Source organism: Macaca nemestrina, unplaced genomic scaffold (assembly GCF_043159975.1).
Source record: "Macaca nemestrina isolate mMacNem1 unplaced genomic scaffold, mMacNem.hap1 Scaffold_58, whole genome shotgun sequence".
Lineage (NCBI taxonomy): Eukaryota > Metazoa > Chordata > Mammalia > Primates > Cercopithecidae > Macaca > Macaca nemestrina.
In genome coordinates, this window is record NW_027257749.1 from 207,510 (window position 1) to 228,122 (window position 20,613).

At 42.3% G+C, this 20,613-nt stretch overlaps 1 protein-coding gene across 1 annotated transcript in view; it reads right to left on the minus strand.

Annotated features, from left to right (window-relative positions):
• LOC139361536 (uncharacterized) overlaps window positions 1-20,613 on the minus strand; it is a 177,120-nt gene that overhangs the window by 5,859 nt on the left and 150,648 nt on the right. Inside the window, exons 9-10 of the mRNA XM_071090130.1 lie at window positions 7,796-8,005; window positions 5,177-5,311 (exon numbers count right to left, since the gene is read on the minus strand). Of these exons, the coding sequence (XP_070946231.1) occupies window positions 5,177-5,311; window positions 7,796-8,005 (345 nt within the window). The remainder of the gene's footprint in view (window positions 1-5,176; window positions 5,312-7,795; window positions 8,006-20,613) is intronic.

Below are 20,613 nucleotides of genomic sequence, written 5' to 3' on the forward strand. Positions count from 1 at the left end.
CAACTCGTGAGATATGGGCAGTAATATCATCCTCTCCCCACCTAGATGTTAGGAACTCTATCACAGGCAGCTGTACATTTCTTGCGATATTGGGAGTCATATCATCCTCTCCCATCACGGATATTAAGAACAATATTACAAAAGAAGTATACACCCCTTGCCATATTGAGAGTAATATGCTCTCCCCTTCAGGATATTAGGAACAATATCGCAGGAGGTGTGTACAACCCCTGTGATATTGGGAGTAATATCATCCTCTCTCCCTGAATGTAAGAAACAATATCACAGGAGGATGTACACCCCCTGTGATATTGGGAGTCATATCATTTTCTCTGCCTCTGGATATTCGAAACAGTATCACAGTGGGTGTGTACACCCTCTGCGATATTGCCACTAGTATCATCGTCTCCCTCCCAGGATATAGGGAACCTGCGATATTGGGAGTGATATCATCCTCTCCCTCCCTGGATATTAGGAACAATATCACTAGGGAGTGTACACCTCCTGCAATATGGAGACTAATATCATCCTCTCACCCCCTGGATATTAGGAACCATATCATAGGGGTGGTGTACACCCCCTGTGAAATCAGAAGAAATATCATCCTCTCCACCTTTGGATGTTAGGGACAATATCACGGGGGAGGTCTATGCCCCCTGCCATATTGGGAGTCGTATCATCCTCTCCCACCCAGGATATAAGGAACAAGACGACCGAAGGGATGTACACCCACTGCCATAGTTTCAATAATGTCATCCTCTACCCCCTGGCTGTTAGGAATAACATCATAGTGGGGTGTACACTTTCTTCGATATTGGGAGTGATATCATCCTCTCCCCGCCGGATATCACGAACAAGTCTATTAATTATTAATAAGTATAAGAAAAATTAAGAGTAATCATCAATATTAATAATCACAATAAAGATAGTAATATACTAGTTAAAAATGTTAATGATTAGCATTAATAATCAATAGTAATATCACCATTAATAAAATAATGATATCAGCAATTAATGTTACTTAATACTAAGTGATGGTAATAAAACAATATTAACAATTATTTTAAGCATGCATAATCATATATTTAAAATAATTATCCATAATAACGGTATCCTATTAATAGTATCATTGATAATTGTTAATATCAATCATGGATGTTCAATAATCATATTATTACTCCTAATACCACAGGGGGTGTACACCTACCTGTGATGTTGTTCCTAATATCCAGGGACAGAGAGCATGGGATGTTGTTCCTAATTATCAAGGAGGGGAGAGTGTAATATTACTCCCAATATGACAGGGTGTGTACATCCCCCCCAAGGCATTGTTCTTGCCATTCAAGACAAGAGAGGATGACATGACTCCAGATATCGAAGAAAGTGCAAACCCACGTGTGATCTTCTTTCTAATATCCAGAAAGGAAGAAGAGGATAGTAATCCTTATATGGCAGGAGGGGTACACTCACTCTGATATTTTTCCAAATATGCCGGGAAAAGGATAATTGCATTCCCAATATCGCACCAAGGGTTGTACACCCCGTGTGAGATGGTCCTTCATAATGTTTCAAGGTGGGAGGGATGATATTATGACCTATATGGCAGAAAGTGTACACCCCCCAGGATATTGTTCCCATGATCCTGGAGGGAAGGGGATGATATTACTTTAAATGTTACAGAAGGTGTACACGCCCCCAGTGATATTGTTTCTCATTTCCACGTGGGAGAGGAGGATATGACACCCAATAATGCAGGGAGTAGAAACAATCCTGGGATATTCTTCTTAACATTCAGGGAGGAAGAGGATGATATTACTCCCAATACAGACGGGTGTACACCCTCTGACGGTGTACACACAGAGTATACACCCATCTGTGAAAGAGTTCATAATTTCCAGAGGGGGAGATGATATTACTCACAATATCAAACAGGCTGTGAGTCCACCATGGCCCCTAATAGCCAGCGGGAGGAGAAGGGGTGGCTATTAGTCCCCACCTTGTGGGGGGTGCCTCACCCCCCTGCGAGGTGACTTCTAATAGCCAGAGGGGGAGAGGGGGTGGCGATTAGTCCCCACCTCGCGGGGGGTGCCTCACTGCCCTGCGATGTGGCTCTTAATATCCGGGGGGGGAGAGGGAGTGGCTATTAGTCTTCACATCATGGGGGAGGTCCTAAAATAAAATATATGTTAACTATTTAAAGGTGTGAATTTTATTACATATAGAAAAATATGTGTTTAGTGTACGAATGTGTGCATTTATGTCAAATACATGAAAACACATAATCCAGGTGTTTCAGTTCATACCACTGTAGAGACTTTTCGGTTTCTTTTCATACAACTGCCCAACTGGGGCCCAGAACCAACACCCACCAGCTGTGTCACTGCATCTATTGTTTTACTGTCACACACCGGCCCTACCCCACCAAAAAAAAAAAAAAAAAAAAAAAAAGCCATGGCACTTAATAAAAAATTAATTTTACAACATTATTAGAGATGACTTGTAGTCCTCTTTGAAGAGACTGCAGCATGTGAAGGATTTCAAATACAACTGTGTTCTGAGTCTCCTGATCTAAGGACCTGTCCGCACTGGTGGCTTTAGCAGTGCTTCATGCAAACTTCCAGAAGGCATGTGTGTCATGTCTAAGAGCAAACTAGAGTTCACGCCTCAGCACTGTGTGCCTCTTCTTTCTTCCGTCCCACAGGCACCGTCTTCGCCCAGGGAGCTGGTGCTGTGCTCTGAGGCTCTGTCCCACCAGTCCCTGCCAAGTCCCTGGTGCCACTGTGGAGAACCAGCCTCCGTCTGTCAAAGTGTGTTGTGCAGAAAACAACTCATCCAAATCTGTTTAAAAACCACACATTTGCGACGCCTATAGGACTCAGAAGGTGGAGGCAGACAGGTAGAGGCAGCTGCCATGGGGGCTGAAGATCAAGCCGGTCTGTCTGGTGACTGATGGGCACTGTCTGCAGTGACCCACTGCACATTTAGCGAGGCTGTCTGGCCCCTCACCTCTGCCAAGCCTCCACCCATCGAGTCTGGCCTGGATTCTCACACGCCTGCACAGCCTTCATCTGGTTCATAACTCAGCTCACAAAGGGCCCCATACAAAGGCCCCCGGACCGCGGCAAGGACGGCGGTGGTCACACCTGTGGCCATTTATCCTCTCTACATCTAGCTCCTCTTCCTGAGGCAACAGCACCTCCGAAGTCACAGCCTGGCCTTCCAACTCTCCCCCGTGCCGGGCTTCTTGGCATGTTGCTCTGCTGCACACACCTCAGCAAATACTGCTGATCAGCCAGAATCACCCAGAAATCTCTTAACCTTGATTCTGACTGCTTTTATAATTTGTAGTATCTGTACTTCTGGTGTGATTTGAGGAACAACAAATTTTAAAATTAGAGAAGATGTGGTTTTTATTCCCTCCTTTCTACTTGCAACCTTGAAAATTCAAGTAGCAGCAAGGTTTGTTGAGAGTAACTTCCACCAAATAGAACCTATTACAAAGGTACTACAGAGTGTCAAATAACCACATAGATGTAAAATAGACATGCAGACACAGATATAAAATCCAATGATTAAACCAAACTGAGAAATGCTTGCCAGTTTGATAGGACTTCTGAAACTTGACAAAAATGTTGGCTAAGGGATACAAGATGCTACGAGATGAGTGAAATGTTTGGCCTAGAACCACAGGCTCTCTCCTCTTTACAGCAGAAAATCCATAAGGAAGCCAAATCTGAAAGAACCAGGTACCATTGAATGGCATAATCAGTCGTCCTTCCCATCCCTGGGGCCATCTGCGGTGAGTGCAGCCAGTCGTTCACCAACATCCATCATCCATCCTCCAGGCCATGGCTACACTTTACTCCCAGGCTCCCTGTCATTATGTAGATTAGGTAAATCATGGCCACTCTCGCCTTAACCCTCCCCCGCCAGCATGGCAATCACCCAGTCCCAACCACAGCAAGGACAGCCGTGTCCGTGGGAACACAGAGCAGGAGTCTGAAAGGAACCTGGATCTCTGAATACCTCATGGAGCAGTCACCAGCCTGGAACATCCTCCCTGACAGGTTTGCAAGACAGAAAAACTCCTTGGTTCCTCAAGCTACAATACTGCAGAGTCTCAGGTCACAGCATCCTTACCTACCCTCGTCAGGAACCGTTCATGCTCATCAAGACATGAGAACAAAACTGCAGTGGCACAGTCACACATACCCAGAAAGCAGACCACCTGCTGCTCACATTCATCGTATTAACACTAAAAAGCCACCTCGGTGGATATCCTGGATGTGGACACTCGGCGGCTTTTTGCTGGAGATGTGCTTTGTGCATTTATCGCACGACCATCTTGGCATCAGGAGCTGCTGCGCAGATGGCAGCTGTGCACGTCACAGGGAGTCTTACTCGCTGGAATCTCAGCCTGCTCCCAGCATCAGCTCCCACAGGGTCCTCTCCTCTGGGAGCGCGTGCTTGGACGCCACAGTGTCCTGTGGATCCACACAACCACGCTGTCCTCCCTGGCCACTGTGCCTGTCCACTGTGTCCACACAGGCCTCCCTGTCCACTGTGCTTGTCGCGGCTCCGATAGTCCTCCCTGTCTACCTGTTGGGGTTCGGAGAGGCCTCCTTGTCCGCCTGCGAGTCCCGTGCACTGCAAGAGTATGCCATTCCAAGGCTGCTCGATGAGGCTTCACACGGGGGCATTGTATTTCATTCACTGCTAGGTTCTACACTGACTTTTATGACTCCGGGGAAGGACTAAGACTTAAATAGAACAGCGGCTAGGTGATACAAACCGCCGCTGTAATCAGAACATAACAAGACCAGGCCACAGGAAGGAAGAAGCAGCCCTCGGCCACAGCCTGTTACCAAGTCGCTGACATCTCTGTCCAACATGGATAAAAAGACCCTCTTTCCTCCGAAGTCTAAAGCAACATACCGGCCCATCTGACAGTAATTCTGTTGTACATTTAACTTCTTCTTGCTTTTCTAAGTGACTGTTCACGGTCTTAACACCTGTGCAAGAATTTCTCAGTTGCTGAACCACTGTTAGTTATTCAGCAGATAAAATGGCAGCAGATTGTACCCCAGGAAGAAACACACCCAGTCACGGGCACAGAACGGGACATCAGCACAAACCGTTTCCCAGAAAAAAAACACATCTCTGCTTTGGGACGTACCATTCCCGGTCTCCATGAGCTCGGCGTTGCAGTACTTGGGCGCTGTCCGGGACCCCGTGGAACCCTGTGGTCGCTCCATCTGTATGGAGTGCTCTGAGGTGTACGTGGTTACATCAGGAGGTGCAGAATGATTATCTGTAAAGAAGCACATCATGAGTGTTTCTGGTGGTTGTGGCGTTTGTTCTGCAGGTTGAGCAAGCCATAGCTCAGGAAGAGACCGGAGCGCGGTCTGGGGGTGCCGTGAGAAGCCAAAGCCGATCTCAGCCACGTCTGCCACACACATCCGGCACAAAGGGGGACCCCAGCATAACTCATGTTGCCGAAAATGGAGCAGAGTTTAGTGAAACCTCAATTTCCTAATAGGAGCCACGTCAGCGGCGTTTTAACTAGAATAACGTTAGACCGGCAATGGCAGGGTGCCAGGAAGCGTGTGTGTGTTCATGGAAGGGTCCCGTTTCCTGTCGGCCACCGTCCACACAGCCCAGGGCTTTACTCGCGCTTTGGAGCCCAGGGCCTGGAAATGGAAACCCAGCTCTGGAAACTTCTGGGGATTTGGGGATGTCCCTTAAGCTCTCCATGCCTCAGTTTCTTCATCAAATGGGAATAGTAATGGCTATGACCATGTAGGGTCTGGGGGGGGGGTTGGCCAGTGTGACTATGTTGTGACTGGACTCCTTAGAACACTCACACGCACACGTGGTCACAGATGCTAAGTTCTCATTCACAGGCTTCTGATTATCTCAGAAGGTCAAATGCACATCTGACTTTTTACTTCTCTTCTTTTGCCACACAAAATATTTCTCCTCTTCAAGTTTCATTATTTTGTCACGGCTTTTCCAAAAAATTCCCAAACTTATAGAAAATTTCCAGATAGTCTAGGAGGATTATCTTTGTGCCCAATTAGAAATTACCGGAACGCGATCACCCTAGAGTTACATTTGGGTCACACTGAGCCCTGATGTACGTGAGTTAGGAGCCCCTCATAGTTTGGATACATTAATTCTTTGTACTAAAACTTCCTCCAGTATTGAAAGGGTAAACCCACAAAGGGAGGCCCAAGTGCAGTGATTCATTTATTCAAAAATATGTGTTTTCCTTGGTAAGATTCTGTGCATTTTCTTAAAATTGAATAAGATCTGAGGATACAAATGCTTCCACCAAGTGGCAGAGGTGGTGTCTGGCCTCCCCGTTCTCGTCTGGCAGAGCCTCGGCCACTATCCTGCGATCCAATATACACATGGAATTTTATTATGGAAAAATATGTAACAGTCACACATTTCTGTTCAATGTTTAGCCTACTGTGATTTCAAGTAGGGCTATTAATTCACATAAACGAGTGTACATGTTCCTGAAACTGTGTCAAACTGAAGTTTAATACTGCTTTTCATTTGAGTACTACTTCGCAAACTTTTAAAGAGTATTTCTGTTTTCTCCTTTATACTCACAACAGTTGAGAGAGAAAAATTATTTTTTTCAATTTTTTTCCCCTCACTCAAAGCCTAAAGCAGGAGAAGGGACTTCAAGATCCCAGCAGCAGTTATTGGGAAAAGTGAGACAGACCCAGCTCTCCTGACAGCAAACTCCTGTTCCAGACAGAAAACAGCTGACGCTTTCAGTGTCAGTGAGCACCGAAGGGGCTGGGACCCAAGTCAATCCTAAACGCCTCTGGGTGTCAAGGAGTCAGTGATCTAGAAGTGAACATTCTGGGGTTCTGGGGTGTCTGTGGGCTATCTGATCACACATGACGTCCACCTGCTTCCCACTGAGGGTTTTGCAGAGATCAGGCTTTCCTGTGGTAGCTGGTGCCGGGAGGGTCTGAGCCTGTGGCTCGTGCTCCGTTATCGGCGACGTGGTACACAGTCGTCTCCGGTTACTGCTTTAATAGAGACACACACCAAATCCTATTCAACCCAAGTCCCATACTTGATGGAAAACATTTACTCCTGAACCATTCAAAGGCAGAGCGACGCGAGGCTCATCGTGGCTCCCCCACGCGTCGACTCTACCTCTATTAATTCTCACTTCACTCCTTTTCCACGACATCTTCAAACGTTGTGGGGCAGTGATCCTAACTTCGTTCTTTTTCTAATACAGAGGATCTCCCTTGTCATAGAACCTACACAAAACAGTGCGCCACGCCCAAGAAATCTGAACACCTGTGGCAGACAGCAGCGTAAAGCGGCCGTGCTTAAAGCCCTCATTTCCTTAAATGACTCCCGTGGTCAGGAGAAGCACACTTTAAAACCCTGTCCTGTTGACTGGGACTGTTAAGGTTTCACGCAGAAGCATAAGTGAGAAGAAAAGTTGGAAGCGGATATGGCTGCAGGATTCCCCAGGAACACAAAAGGACTTATAAGCAGAAGGCCCCTGGAATTCGGATATGGCTGCGGGATTCCCCAGTAATAAGGCCCCTGGAATTCCAGCTGTGGGAGGGACCTGGGCATGAGAAGCAGTAAAGCATCTTCCGGAAACAATCCAACCAAAGCACCCCAGGGGCCAGAGGGGCTCTGCGCTCTTTCCACTAAGGGATTCCACAGCCACGATGCAAACAGAGAAAAACGTGCACACGCAAAGGCATTTAGACAACAGGCACAGAAAGACACTGTGAAGCGTGCTCACCCATGTGGGTCTGGGCCATGACATCCGCCACCCTGTTGGCAGCTCTGCTGTCCCCGCTCTGCGTGGAGGACGAGGAGGTGGTGGACGTGGTGGAGCCGTGGATGGCCTGACTGATCCAGTGCTCCATGTTGATGCTGCCCTGGCTGGAGGTCGGGGTGCCCTGGGAGTCCCCCTGCAATGAGCCTTCATCTTCGGAGCCAGAAGAGGTATCTGTGTAAGAAGAAAGGCGATTTGCTGCATATTGCAGCAAAAACATGCACCACAATCTCAGTCCCTCCAACACAGATCTACTTCACCCAAGTCTGAACAGTTGTTTAATGACTTTTTGCCGTAGACACTCTTGAGAATTTAAACCACTTTTCAGATAATGAGCCATTTATTTTAGCATAATGAATTTTTCTTCTAAAGCACCTTATACAAACATGCTATAAGATGTTTGATACTGTCATCTCAAAGATGCACTGACACATTTCCTCTACACAGCAGTTTGGGAAGAAACCAAGTGTTTTCTTGTGTCAGTCAGAAAGAGAGAGGGCAAGGGGAGGCGGAGGGCCTGTGCGGCTCTCAGGAGTCTCAGTGTGACTATGTTTAGCCCTGGTTAGTCCTGAGATGCTCTTCTGGGCTCTGATTTATTTCTACGTTGGTGTTTGTGTTATATACCCTTGCAGGTGATTTTTGCATCTGTGTGTTAGTTACCCATACCGCTGATTTATTTCTACATCGGTGTATTAGATACCCATGCAGGTGATTTCTGCGTCTGTGTGTTAGTTACCCATACAACTGATTTCTTTCTATGTCAGTGTGTTAGATACCCATACAGCTGATTTATTTCTACGTTGGTGTGTTAGATACCCATGCAGCTGATTTATTTCTACATCAGTGTGTCAGATACCCATGCAGGTGATTTCTGTGTCGGTGTGTTCGATACCCATGAGGGTGATGGATTTCTACCTCGGTGTGTTCGATACCCATGCAGCTCTCTAAGGATCAAGACGCTGGTGATGGTAACAGGAGAGAAAGCAGAATGTGCCTCACATGGAGCGGCCTCTCCACCTCCCCGTTTTCCTCCGGGACACACGACAAACCCTCATGTCACATTTTGCACACAAATCTAATCACCTTTACAGTATTCGTTTCTTATACATTCTCATTATTGATTTTTCTATCTGTACAAATTGGATATCTTGGATTATGATAAAATACATCCATTTTTTCACTATAATTCAGGAGAACATTTTTCATTTAATAACTTTTCATGCAGTACCAAGGTTTTTGAGAATACATTGCTGGTGTATTTGTTAAACTTCAACGTAAGAATGACACTCAGAGTCCTACCTACAGGTGAGTGATGGGAGGCGCCGGCTCAGGTGAGCAGCTCCAGATCATTGGGTGAGAGGAGGAGTCACAGCAAATAATCTTAAGACACAGGATTGCTTCTTAAAAGACAATAATAGCAAACAATATTCACACTTATTACCACTGTCACACGACTTATGCTGTCTGGGAATTTTTTTAAAAGTTTACTTGTTAGACAAGCAACAATATTAGGAGCCTGAAAATTCTCTATCATCTTGCTTTTTTTTTCTTTTGAGACAGAGTCTTGCTCTGTTGCCCAGGGTGGGGTGCAGTGGCATGATCTCAGCTCACAGTAACCTCTCACTCCCAAGCTCAAGCGATTCTCCTGCCTCAGCCTCCCAAATAGCTGAGATTACAGGCACGTGCCACCATGCCTGGCTCATTTTTGTGTTTTTAGGAGAAATGGGGTTTCAGCATGTTGGCCAGGCTGGTCTCGATCTCCTGACCTTGTGACCTCATGATCGGCCTGCCTCGCCCTCCCAAAGTGCTGGGATTACAGGCGTGAGCCACTGCGCCTGGCCCACCCTGCCTTTTAAGAAAACTTACACAATTTATATAAAAGAAAAAGTAAAACTGACACAGCCTTGAGACTTTTGAGAAAGGTACACAACCAGGTGTCCATATGCAGCACAACCATCTCCCCAGAACGTCTTCTCACAACCCTTTCCAATCTTTCATTCCTCACTCCCACCTACCTTTTCCAAGAAACCTGCAGAATAATGTGATATAGACACTCGACAGAATAGCAGCAAACCAAGCAAGCAGCATATGAAATGGATGATACAGCATGACCAGTGGTGACTAGAATTACACACCATGGGGACAGGAAGTCAGGTTGATTTAACATTCAAAACTGAATTAATGTCATACACCATATAGAATTACGGAGTAGAACCGCATGTTAACCTTAGGAGACATAGAGAAGTACTGACAAATTCAAGAGAATGAAACTGAACAAACCAGGAATAGAAGGCAATTTCCTCAACCTGCTAAAGTACATTCGTGAAAAGCCACAGCTAACATTGTATTTAATGGTAAACACTAGAATGCGTTTTCCCTAAGATGGAGAACAAGACAAAGATGTCCCCTCTTGCCACTTTTATTCAACGTTATCTGGCAGGTTCTAGCTGGTGAAATAAATTAACAAGTTTAGTAATGAAGACATCCAGATTAGAAAGGAAGGAATAAAAGTGTCTTTATTCATAGATGACATCACCTTGGGATGTAGAAAATGGCAAGAAGTACACCAAACATGTTTTGCATTACTAAAACAAAGTTTGATGGGATCATAGGACACAAGATAAAGATATACATATACTAGAAATAACCTGAAAATAAAGAAAATCGTTCCATTCACAATAGCCTCAAAAGCAGAAGACACTCAGCTGAACTTCTAACAAAAAGGTGCAGAATGTGTACAATGGCAACTATAAAACATTACTGAGAGACATTAAGGATCCAAATAAATGGAAACTAAATAAATGGAGATAGATTCAAGATCGTGAATTGGAAAACTCAGCATTATCAAGACAATTCTTCCCAAACTGTTCCATTAATTCAAGGCACTGCCTAATAAAATCCCAGAAGGCTGTGTGTGAAATGGAAAGCTTATTCTCAATTTTATCTGGAAATACAAAGGACCTACAATAGCCAAAATAAATTTAAAAAAGGGAAACAATGTTGGAAGACTTCACTATCTGATTTCAAAACTTTACATAAAGTCATAGTTTTTAAGGCAGTGGTATTAGCACAAAAATAGACACATACATCAAAGGAACAGAATTAAATTGAGAAATAAAGCCTTGTATTTATGGTTAATTTATTTTTGACAAAGGTCTCAAGACAATTCAGTAAGAGAAAGGTAGTTTGTTTTTTCAACAAATGTTGCTGCGGCAACTGAGTACCCACACACCAAAAAGAAAAACCGTGGGGGAAAAAGTCCCCCAAACCAAACCAAAACAAACAAAAATCCCACTTAGATCCCTACTGCACACACAAAAATTAACTCCAAATGAGTCACAGACCAAAATGAAAGAACAGTAAGACCATGAGACTACTAAAACTTCCAAAAACACAATCCATAGAAATTAGTGAAATAGACTTCATTAAAATAGAAAACTAGTAAGTTTTAAAAGATTATTATCTCCCTATAGCTAATGTAACAAATTACTTTGATCTTAGTGGCTTATAACAAGACACGAATCTATTATCCTATTGATGGAGAAGTCAGAAGTGTAAAATCTAAGTGTCAGCAGAACTACATTCCTTCTGGAGGCTTCAAATGAGAATCCATTTCTTTACCTTTCCCAACTTCTAGAGGCCACATGTGTCCCTGACTCCTGGCCCCTCTTCATCTTTAAAGTGCATCACTCCAGTCTCCAGTTCTTTTCTCTTGTAAGGACCTTCTTGATTACAGTGGGTCTACCTACTTAAACCAGGATAAAGGTCCCATCTCAAGATCTTAAATTAATCGAATTAATCAGCTGCAAAATCCCTTTTAACCACTTCAGACAACAGGTTCATAAGTTCTGAGGAATAGGACCTGGGTATCTTGGGGGAAGGGCTTTGTTCTGTCTGCTACATAATAGATTGTTCTTTCACTGAGAAACGTTACATCTGTAAAACTCTTATATTCAGATTACATAAGGCACCTGTAACCCATAAGACGACAACCAACCCATTTAAAACCTGAGCAAAAAATCTGAACATTTTGCCAACATATACAAATGGCTATGAATAGGAATTAGCACATTAAAAGCTAATAAGCACGTTAAAAATGCTTAGCATCATTCATTGTTGCAAAGTAAATACACAATGATATACCATTTCACATCAATTAGAATGGCAGAAATAAAAATAACAGTAACTATTGCTGGTGATGATGTGGAGAAACTGGAATGCACATATGCTGCTGGTGGAAGTGTGAAATGGTGCAGTTATTTTGTAAATAATTTGGCAGTTTTTAAAAAGCTAAACCTAAACTTACAATAAGAGTCAATCATGCTACTTGGCATCCACTTAAGATAAAGGAAATTATATGCATACACAAAGATATATACATAAATGTCGACGGCAGCTTAATACTGGAAACAACCAACTGGTAAATGAATAAACAGAATGTGTCATAGCTATCAAATAGAATATAAATAAATAATAAGGAATAAACTACTGGTACATGGTACAGCAAGGACTTCAAAACAGGTAAAGGAGGCATAGAGAATTGTGTACATTGTATGATTTTATATCATAAAATTATAAGATCATAAAAAAACAAAAACCATAAAATCATAGACTAAAATATTCTATGATATTATTTTCTAGAAAATTTAGAGTGCACTGTTATGATTTCTAGGGTTCTTTTTCGTAGAGCTAACCTTTCATCTGATATCCTTTGCAATCAGCCAAGTACATTCTTTAGCACGTTTATAGTGTATTTCTGCTGATAACACATTCTCTCAGCTTTCATATTTGGGAATGTGTTGTTTCACCCCTGTTTATAAAGGAGATTTTCCCTGGATATGAGTTGACAGGCCTTTCTCCTGCTTTTAGTGCTTTAAAAAATGTCTTTCCATGGTCTTCTGGTCTCCACTGTATCTTCACAGAAGTCACGCGTTGTTCAAATGCTTCTCTGGTGTGTAACTTGTCTTTTTCTTCTGAGTCCTTTCAGGATCTCCTCTTAATCTTGGGATTTCAGTACTTTGGCTATCATGAACTTGGATGTGATTCTTGTCATACTTGTTCTGCTTGGAATTCACTGAACTTCTCGGGGCCGGACACAGGTGTTGGACATCAATCTGAGAAAACTCTGACTCCTTTTTTCAAAGGTCCCTGCTCTTCTCTCTCTTTTCCTTCTTGTATTACAAGTATATTGACATATCACAGGATCTTGAGGTTCTGTTGGCTTTTCTTTCATTTTGTTTCTCTGGGCTTTACTTTGGTTAATTCCTTTTCATCTGCCTTCGAGCCCACAGACTTCCTCTTCCTTCTCCAACCTGTTAAGCCTATCAGCGCAATTTCATCTCAGTGTCATATTTTCCAGCTTTATAGTGATGTCTCATGTATTCCCTATATATGCACAGCATCTCCTGTCATCGATATTGCCTACCAGACTGGTACATTTGTCACAACTGATACTTCTACAGCAAAACATCATTACCACTCCAACTCCATCATTCACATCAGGGTTCATTCTTGGTGTTGTACAATATATGGCTCTGGACAAATGTATAACATGTATCCACCATTACAGTATCATACAGAGATCACATGATACTAAAAATTCTCCTGCTCTGCCTATTCATCCCTGCCTCCCCCCGGCCCCTGGCAACCACTGATCTTCTTTACAGTCTCCATAGTCTTGCCTTTTCTAGGATGTTGTAAAGCTGGAATCATACAACAACCTTTTCAGATTGCTTCTTTCACTTAGCAATATGCCCTTTAAGTTTCCTCCGTGTCTTTTTATGGATAGCTCATTCATTTTCAGCCTCATATAATATCCCATTGTCTGGATGTACCACAGCTCACTTATACATTCACCTACTGAGGGGCATTTTGGTTGCTTCCAAGTTTTGACAACTATGAATAAGGCTGCTCTAAATATCTACTTGCAGGCTTTTTGTGTAGACATAAGTTTTCAACTCCTTTGAGCAAATGCCAAGGAGTGTAATTGCTTTATCATATGGTAAGAGTATATTTAGTTTTGTAAGAAACCACCAATCTGTCTTCCTAAAGGCTGTTCTATTTTGCATTAAGACCCGCAATGAATGAGAGAGAATTCCCACAGCTCCACATCTTCACAGGCTTTGGTGTTGATAGTGTTCTGGATTCTGGTGTAGTGATATCTTACTGTTGCTTTCATCTGCATTTCTCTATGACACATGATGTGAAGCATGATTTCATACATCGATTTGCCATCTCTATATCTTCTTAGATGAGGCATCTGTTAGTCTTTGACCCATTAATGTGATGAATTACGTTAATTGGCTTTTCAATGTTAAACCAGCTTTGGATATGTGAAATTCCATGTGGTTTTAGTGCACAATTTTTGTTAGATTTAATTTGCTAATATTTTATTGAAGATTACTGCATCTATGTTCATGAGAGATGTTCTGTAGTTTTCTTGTAATATTTTGTTATTAAAATGGTATTTGGTATTAAAATGATGCTGGCTCTATAGAATGAGTTAAGAAGTATTCCTCAGCCTCTATGTTCTGAAAGAGATTGTAGATAATTGGTATAATTTCTTCTTAGATGTTTGGTAGAATTCACCAGTGAACCCACCTGGGCCTGGCACTTCCTGTTTTGAAAGGTTATTAACCACTGATTCAATTTAACAGATACAGGTCCATACAGATCGTTTCTTCTTGTTCAAATTTTGGCAGATTCTGTCTTTAAAGAAATTGGTTCATTTCATCCACGTTATCAAATTTGTGGCCATAGAGTTGTTCATAATATTTATTATCCTTTTAATGTCCATGGGATCTGTAGTTATGTTCCTTATTTCATTTCTGATATTGGTAATTTATCTGCTGTATTTCTTTTTCTTGTTAGAGGCTGACAGATTTTCTCTCAAAGAACCAGCTTTTGGTTTCATTGATTTTTCTCTACTGATATTCTGTTTTCAGTGTATTGATTTCTGCTCTTTCATTATTTGTCTCCTGCTTAGAATTTAATTTGATGTTGTTTTTCTCGTTTTCGAAGGTGGAAGCTGATTAATTTTAGATCTTGTTTTTTTTAACGTATGCATTTAAATCTATAAATTTCCCTATAAACATTACTGTCATTGCAGCTCACAAATTTTAAGAAGTTTTCATTTTCATTTACTTCAAAAATTCGAAGAAATCTTCAGATTTTTTCCTTGAACAATGTATTATGTATAAGTGTATTGTTTAATATCCTAATATATTTTCCAGTCATCTATTATTGATTTCTACTTTACTGTGGTTGAGAACACACTTGTTTGATTCCTATTCTTTTAAATTTGTTAAGGTGTTTTTTATGGACCACAACATGGTATGTCTTGGTGAATGTTCTGTATTCTGTTGTTGTTGGAGGAAATAGTCTATAAACGTCAGTTATATACAGTTGACTGAGGATGCCGATTTCAATTTTGTCCTGATTTTCTGGCTACTGAATTGGTCCATTTCTGATAAAGGGGTGTTAACCTCTCCAACTATACTAGTGGGTTAATTACTTCTCCTTGAAGTGTATCGGTTTTTGCTTTGGCATTCTGATGCTTTGTTAGCAAAAATACATTTCAGGATTGTTACATCTTCTTGGAGAATTGACCCCTTTATTACGTAATAATCATCTCTGGTAACTTTCCTTGATGTAAAGCCAACTCTGTCTGAAATTAATATCACCACTTCCATTTTTCAAAATGAGTGTTGGCCGGGTACGGTGGCTCATGCCTGTAATCCCAGCACTTTAGGAGGCCAAGGCGGGATGATCACCTGAGGTCAGGAGTTCAAGACCGGCCTGGCCAACATGGTGAAATCCCGTCTGTACCAAAATAGAAAAAAAAAAAAAAATTACCCGGGCATGACGACAAATGCCTGTAATCCCAGCTACTCGGGAGGCTGAGGGAGAATCACTTGAACCTGGGAGGCAGAGGTTGCAGTGAGATGAGATCAGGCCATTGCACACCAAAAAATTAGTGTTAACATTTATATCTTTTTCCATCCCTTTACTGTTGATCTATATGTAGGTCTTTATATCTAAAGTGGATTTCTTATAGACAATATATAGTTCGGTGCATTTGGACTGACATTGAAAGTAATGATATACAGTTGAATTAACATCTACCATATTTGTTACTATTTTCTATTTGTTGCCCTTGTTCTTTGTTTTTGTCTTTCACTCTTTTTTTTTTTCCTTGTGGTCTTAATTGAGCATTTTCTATGATTTATTTTCTTAGCATATCAGTTCTTTTTTTTTTTTTTTTAAATGGCTGCCTTGGAATTTGCAATATAAATTTACAAGTAACCCAAGTCCACTTTCAAACGACACTACACTGGTTTCTTGATAATGCAAGCACACTATAATAACAAAATAATCCTAATTCCTAATTGCTCTGTCCCATCCCTTGGGTATCACTGCTCTCATTCATTTCACTTATATTTAAGTGTGTGTATATGACATATTTACTGTCACTATTATGAATGAACTGTTATGTTAGATCTATTAAGAAAAATGAAAGATTTTCTTCTACCTTCACTATTTCTTCTTTAATGCTTTTTGTTTTTCTATTTATTTTTTTAAACAGACAAGGTCTTTCTCTGTTGCCCAGGCTGGAGTGGAGCAGCATCATTATAGCTCACCACAGCCTTGAACGGGATCCTGGGCTCAAGAAGTGACCCATCTCAGCCTCTCAAAGTAGCTGGCACTATAGGTGTTGGCCACCACGTTTGGCTTTTTTTTAATGAGACAGAGTCTCACTACGTTGCCCAGGCTGGTCTCAACTAAGCGGCCTCCAGCTCTACTCCCATCTTTGCCTTCCAGAGTGTTAGGATGACAGGTGTGAGCCCTGTAAACAGACTGTGCCCTTCCTTTCTTTGTGTACAGCTGAGTTACTGACCTCTACTATTTTCTCTAAAGAACTTTGAACATTTTTTGCAAGGCAGGTCTACTGGCAACAAATTTTGCAATTTTTGTCGGAGAAGGTCTTTACTTTTTCTTCACTTTTGAAAGATAATTTCACAGAGTATAGACTTCTAGGTTAATGGAATTTTTTTCCTCTCAATAGTTTAAATACTTCACTCCACTTCTTGCTTTCATGGTGTTTGAGGGGAAGTTGAATATAATTCTTATCTTTGATCTTCCATAGGGAAGGAGATTACTCCGGTTTGCTTTTTAATCTTTGATTCACCATAGTTTGAATATTTTATGCCCAAGTAGAGTTTATTTTTGTTTTGTTTTTGTCGTCGTCGTTTTTACATTTATCCTTCTTGGTGTTTCTTGAGCTTCCTGGATCTATGGTTTGGTGTCTGGCATTAATCTGAGGAAATTCAGCTATTACTGTTACAAATAGTTCTTCTGTTCCTCTTTCTTCCCCCTTGTATTACCGTTATGCATATTTTATGCCTCTGTGGAAGTCCCATAGTGCTTGGATACTCTGTTCTTTTTTGCTTTTCAGTTCTGGAGGTTGGAGTTGGGTATTTCCCTTTCCACCAGGTCAGAAGGCTCTGATAAAATCCCACCTGGTTAGTCTCTAGTTAACAAGCTTCTCTGGAAGGTAGACCTAGTGAAGAGTGCACCTACATATTGAAAAATGATTCCTATTCTCTTTCCCCTGTAGTAAGTATGAGGTGATTTTTCTCTGATGTTTACTTCAAGAACCTGGTTGAGCTTCTGATGATACAACTCACAAAAGCATGAGACCCATATGCACAGGCCTCCCGGAGGTTTTAACTCTCAGATGTGGCCACACCTCACTGTAGCAATTTGTCAATTCCAGTTCAGGTTTTCCAATCCCAGCGTGGGTTCCTTGGAGCATTGTGCTCCAGTGTATGGTAATTCTCCGCTTTACCTGTCCAGCCAATCTGGGGACAGTGGCTTGCCTGTGACCTCACGTCTCTTGCACGTTTAAGAAGAACTGCTGATTTTTCAGTTTGCTCAGCTTTTTACCTGTGAGGAGGGAGTGACAATTCTCAAGATTATCGTGTACGGAACCTGAAATTCCCCAACTCCATTATAGTAAAAAGTGTCTTCCCTTCCTCTGGCCCAAGAATTAAAATATTTTCGTTCTTTGACACATTGTAATTTGATTCCCTAAATATTTATAATTGTAGATTTAAAAACTCGGTCTTCTGCTGGATCAGACATCTAGACAGGCACTTTCCAACAGAATTATGAGAGTCCTGTTATAGAACTTGAAACCTTCCTTGTAGCCTCATATAAATATATAAACAGGTACAATTAATTTTACTAGTATATTTTTAACTCAAAATGCTCATACTATACTTTCAATAAGAAATACAAATAGGCCGGGTGAGGTGGCTCACATCTGTAATCCCAGCACTTTGGGAGGCTGAGGCGGGTGGATCACGAGATCAGGAGATCGAGACCATCCTGGCTAACACGGTGAAACCCCGTCTCTACTAAAAATACAAAAAATTAGCCAGACGTGGCAGCGGGCAGCTACTTGGGAGGCTGAGGCAGGAGAATGGCATGAACCCGGGAGGCAGAGATTGCAGTGAGCCGAGATCGCGCCACTGCACTCTAGCCTGGGCAACAGAGCGAGACTCCATCTCAAAAAAAAAAAAATACAAATACAATATTTTCTATTTTTTATATTAACTGGCATGTCTTTCATGCAGCAAATCCACTTCAGACCGGGCGCACTTCATGTGCTCAGCCGCCGCATGTGGTGAGTGACAGAGACCATCCTGCATGGGTGTGCACTTTTTACTGCCTCTATCTTGACCACAGATTCTACCTCCTGTTTCTCTGTGTATGCAGTGATTATTTGCTGAGTATTACACATTGTAGGTAACATGTTGAGCACACTCAGGATCCCTAACCTTCCTCTGAAGGTTTCCAGCTCTTGTTTTAGTAGGTAGCACAGGCACTGCTGGGTCATTGTGACATGGGCAGGCTTGGATTGATTCGCTGCTGGTGTGGATCTGTGGAGAGCTCCAATCCTCCACCCACTCCGATCTCCCCCTCCTGGATGTGGTAGGGTGGCCATGATCCGCTCACACCTGAGCTCCTTCCGAGCTCTGCATTCTGGACTTGATAGGATGGCCCTGCTCCACCCACACCTGAGCTCTCGGCGCCACAGTCTGCAGGTGTTCTCCAGAGGGCAAGTGTACTGTGGGTGCGTCTCATTCATTCTCCTGCCCTCGCCCTCAGGTTCTGGCTGGCACAGCTCTTGTCACAGACTAAAAACAGCCACCTCATTCGGTTTGTGCAGTTTTACAGTTGTTTACGGCAGATGTGTGATTTGGGTCCCTGTTCTCTGATCATGGCTAGAAATTTTGGCAAATGATTCTTATATCTTTACATTTGAAAACTAAAGGCAAGTTTCACCCAAAGAATATTAGTGTTGCGACAATCCTAATGAGTGTTTCTCCAGAAACTATAATCCAGGTCAGCAGTCCGTCATTTCATAGAAGATAAACTTCAAGAACATTCTCTGAAGGGCAATGAAACTCAGTAAGATCTTACCACTGTTACCAACAACTAAGAAAAGTAGGTAGGAAATGCAGCTAAGATTTTGATCGAGTAAGTACGGCAATAAACATGCAAACTATCGCTAAGCACAATATAGGGTGGGAGTAAAAAATTTTTATGATATTGACATTTATGATTTTACAGAACTGCCCCATGTGATAACAAGAGGACTCCTGATGGAAATTTACAAAGGATGCTTTATGGTTTATATAAAAATGTTAGTCAAATCCAAATATTTCACAAAAATAACATTTCAAATAGTATTCTTTTATATTTTGTAGACATCTGTACAGTGAGGTTATTCATCATGCATGACCCAGTAACATTTCTTAGCGTTTGGATTCAATACGAGAAATAAGCAAATAACCGCACTGCTTCTTCCATTTCAAAGTAATTTATCTTATAAAAAGTGGTGAAGAAAAATGCCCGTTGCCTTACATACTGGTTAGTGCCAAAAATTTGGTTTAAAATATTTCAAGTGGTTTATCCTTTTACGTCCATGTTGTTAGTTACACAAAGAACACATACAAATGCAATTTTTTTACCATAAGTTTTTGCAAATTATAACCATAAACTAAAGAAACAGGATTAAGCATATTATTTTTTGAGATAGGGTCTAGCTCTGTTGCCCAGGCTGGAGTGCAGTGGCATGATCACGGCTCACCGCAGCCTCAACCTCCCCTGGCCCAGGTGATTCTCCCACCCCAGCCTCCTGAGCAGCTGGGACCACAGGCACACACCACCATGCCCGGCTGATTTCTGTATTTTTTGTAGGGATGAGCTTTGGAATGTTGCCCAGGCTAGTCTCAAACGCCAGGACTCAAGCAATCTGCCTGCCTTGGCTTCCCAAAGTGCTGAGGTTACAGGCATGAGCCACCACGCCTGGCCTAATCCTTTCTAAAGACTCTCTATTTATTTTTCTTTTCTTTTTTTTTTTTTTTGAGACGGAGTCTTTCTCTGTTGCTCAGGTTGGAGTGCAGTGGCCGGATCTCAGCTCACTGCAAGCTCCGCCTCCCGGGTTTACGCCATTCTCCTGCCTCAGCCTCCTGTGTAGCTGAGACTACAGGCGCCCGCCACCTCGTCCAGCTAGTTTTTTGTATTTTTTAGTAGAGACGGGGTTTTACCGTGTTAGCCAGGATGGTCTCGATCTCCTGACCTCGTGATCCACCCGTCTCGGCCTCCCAAAGTGCTAGGATTACAGGCTTGAGCCACTGCGCCCGACCTTATTGTTATATTTTTCTAATTGAGATGGGAGTCTTGCTCTGTTGCCCCGGCTGGAGTGCAGTGGT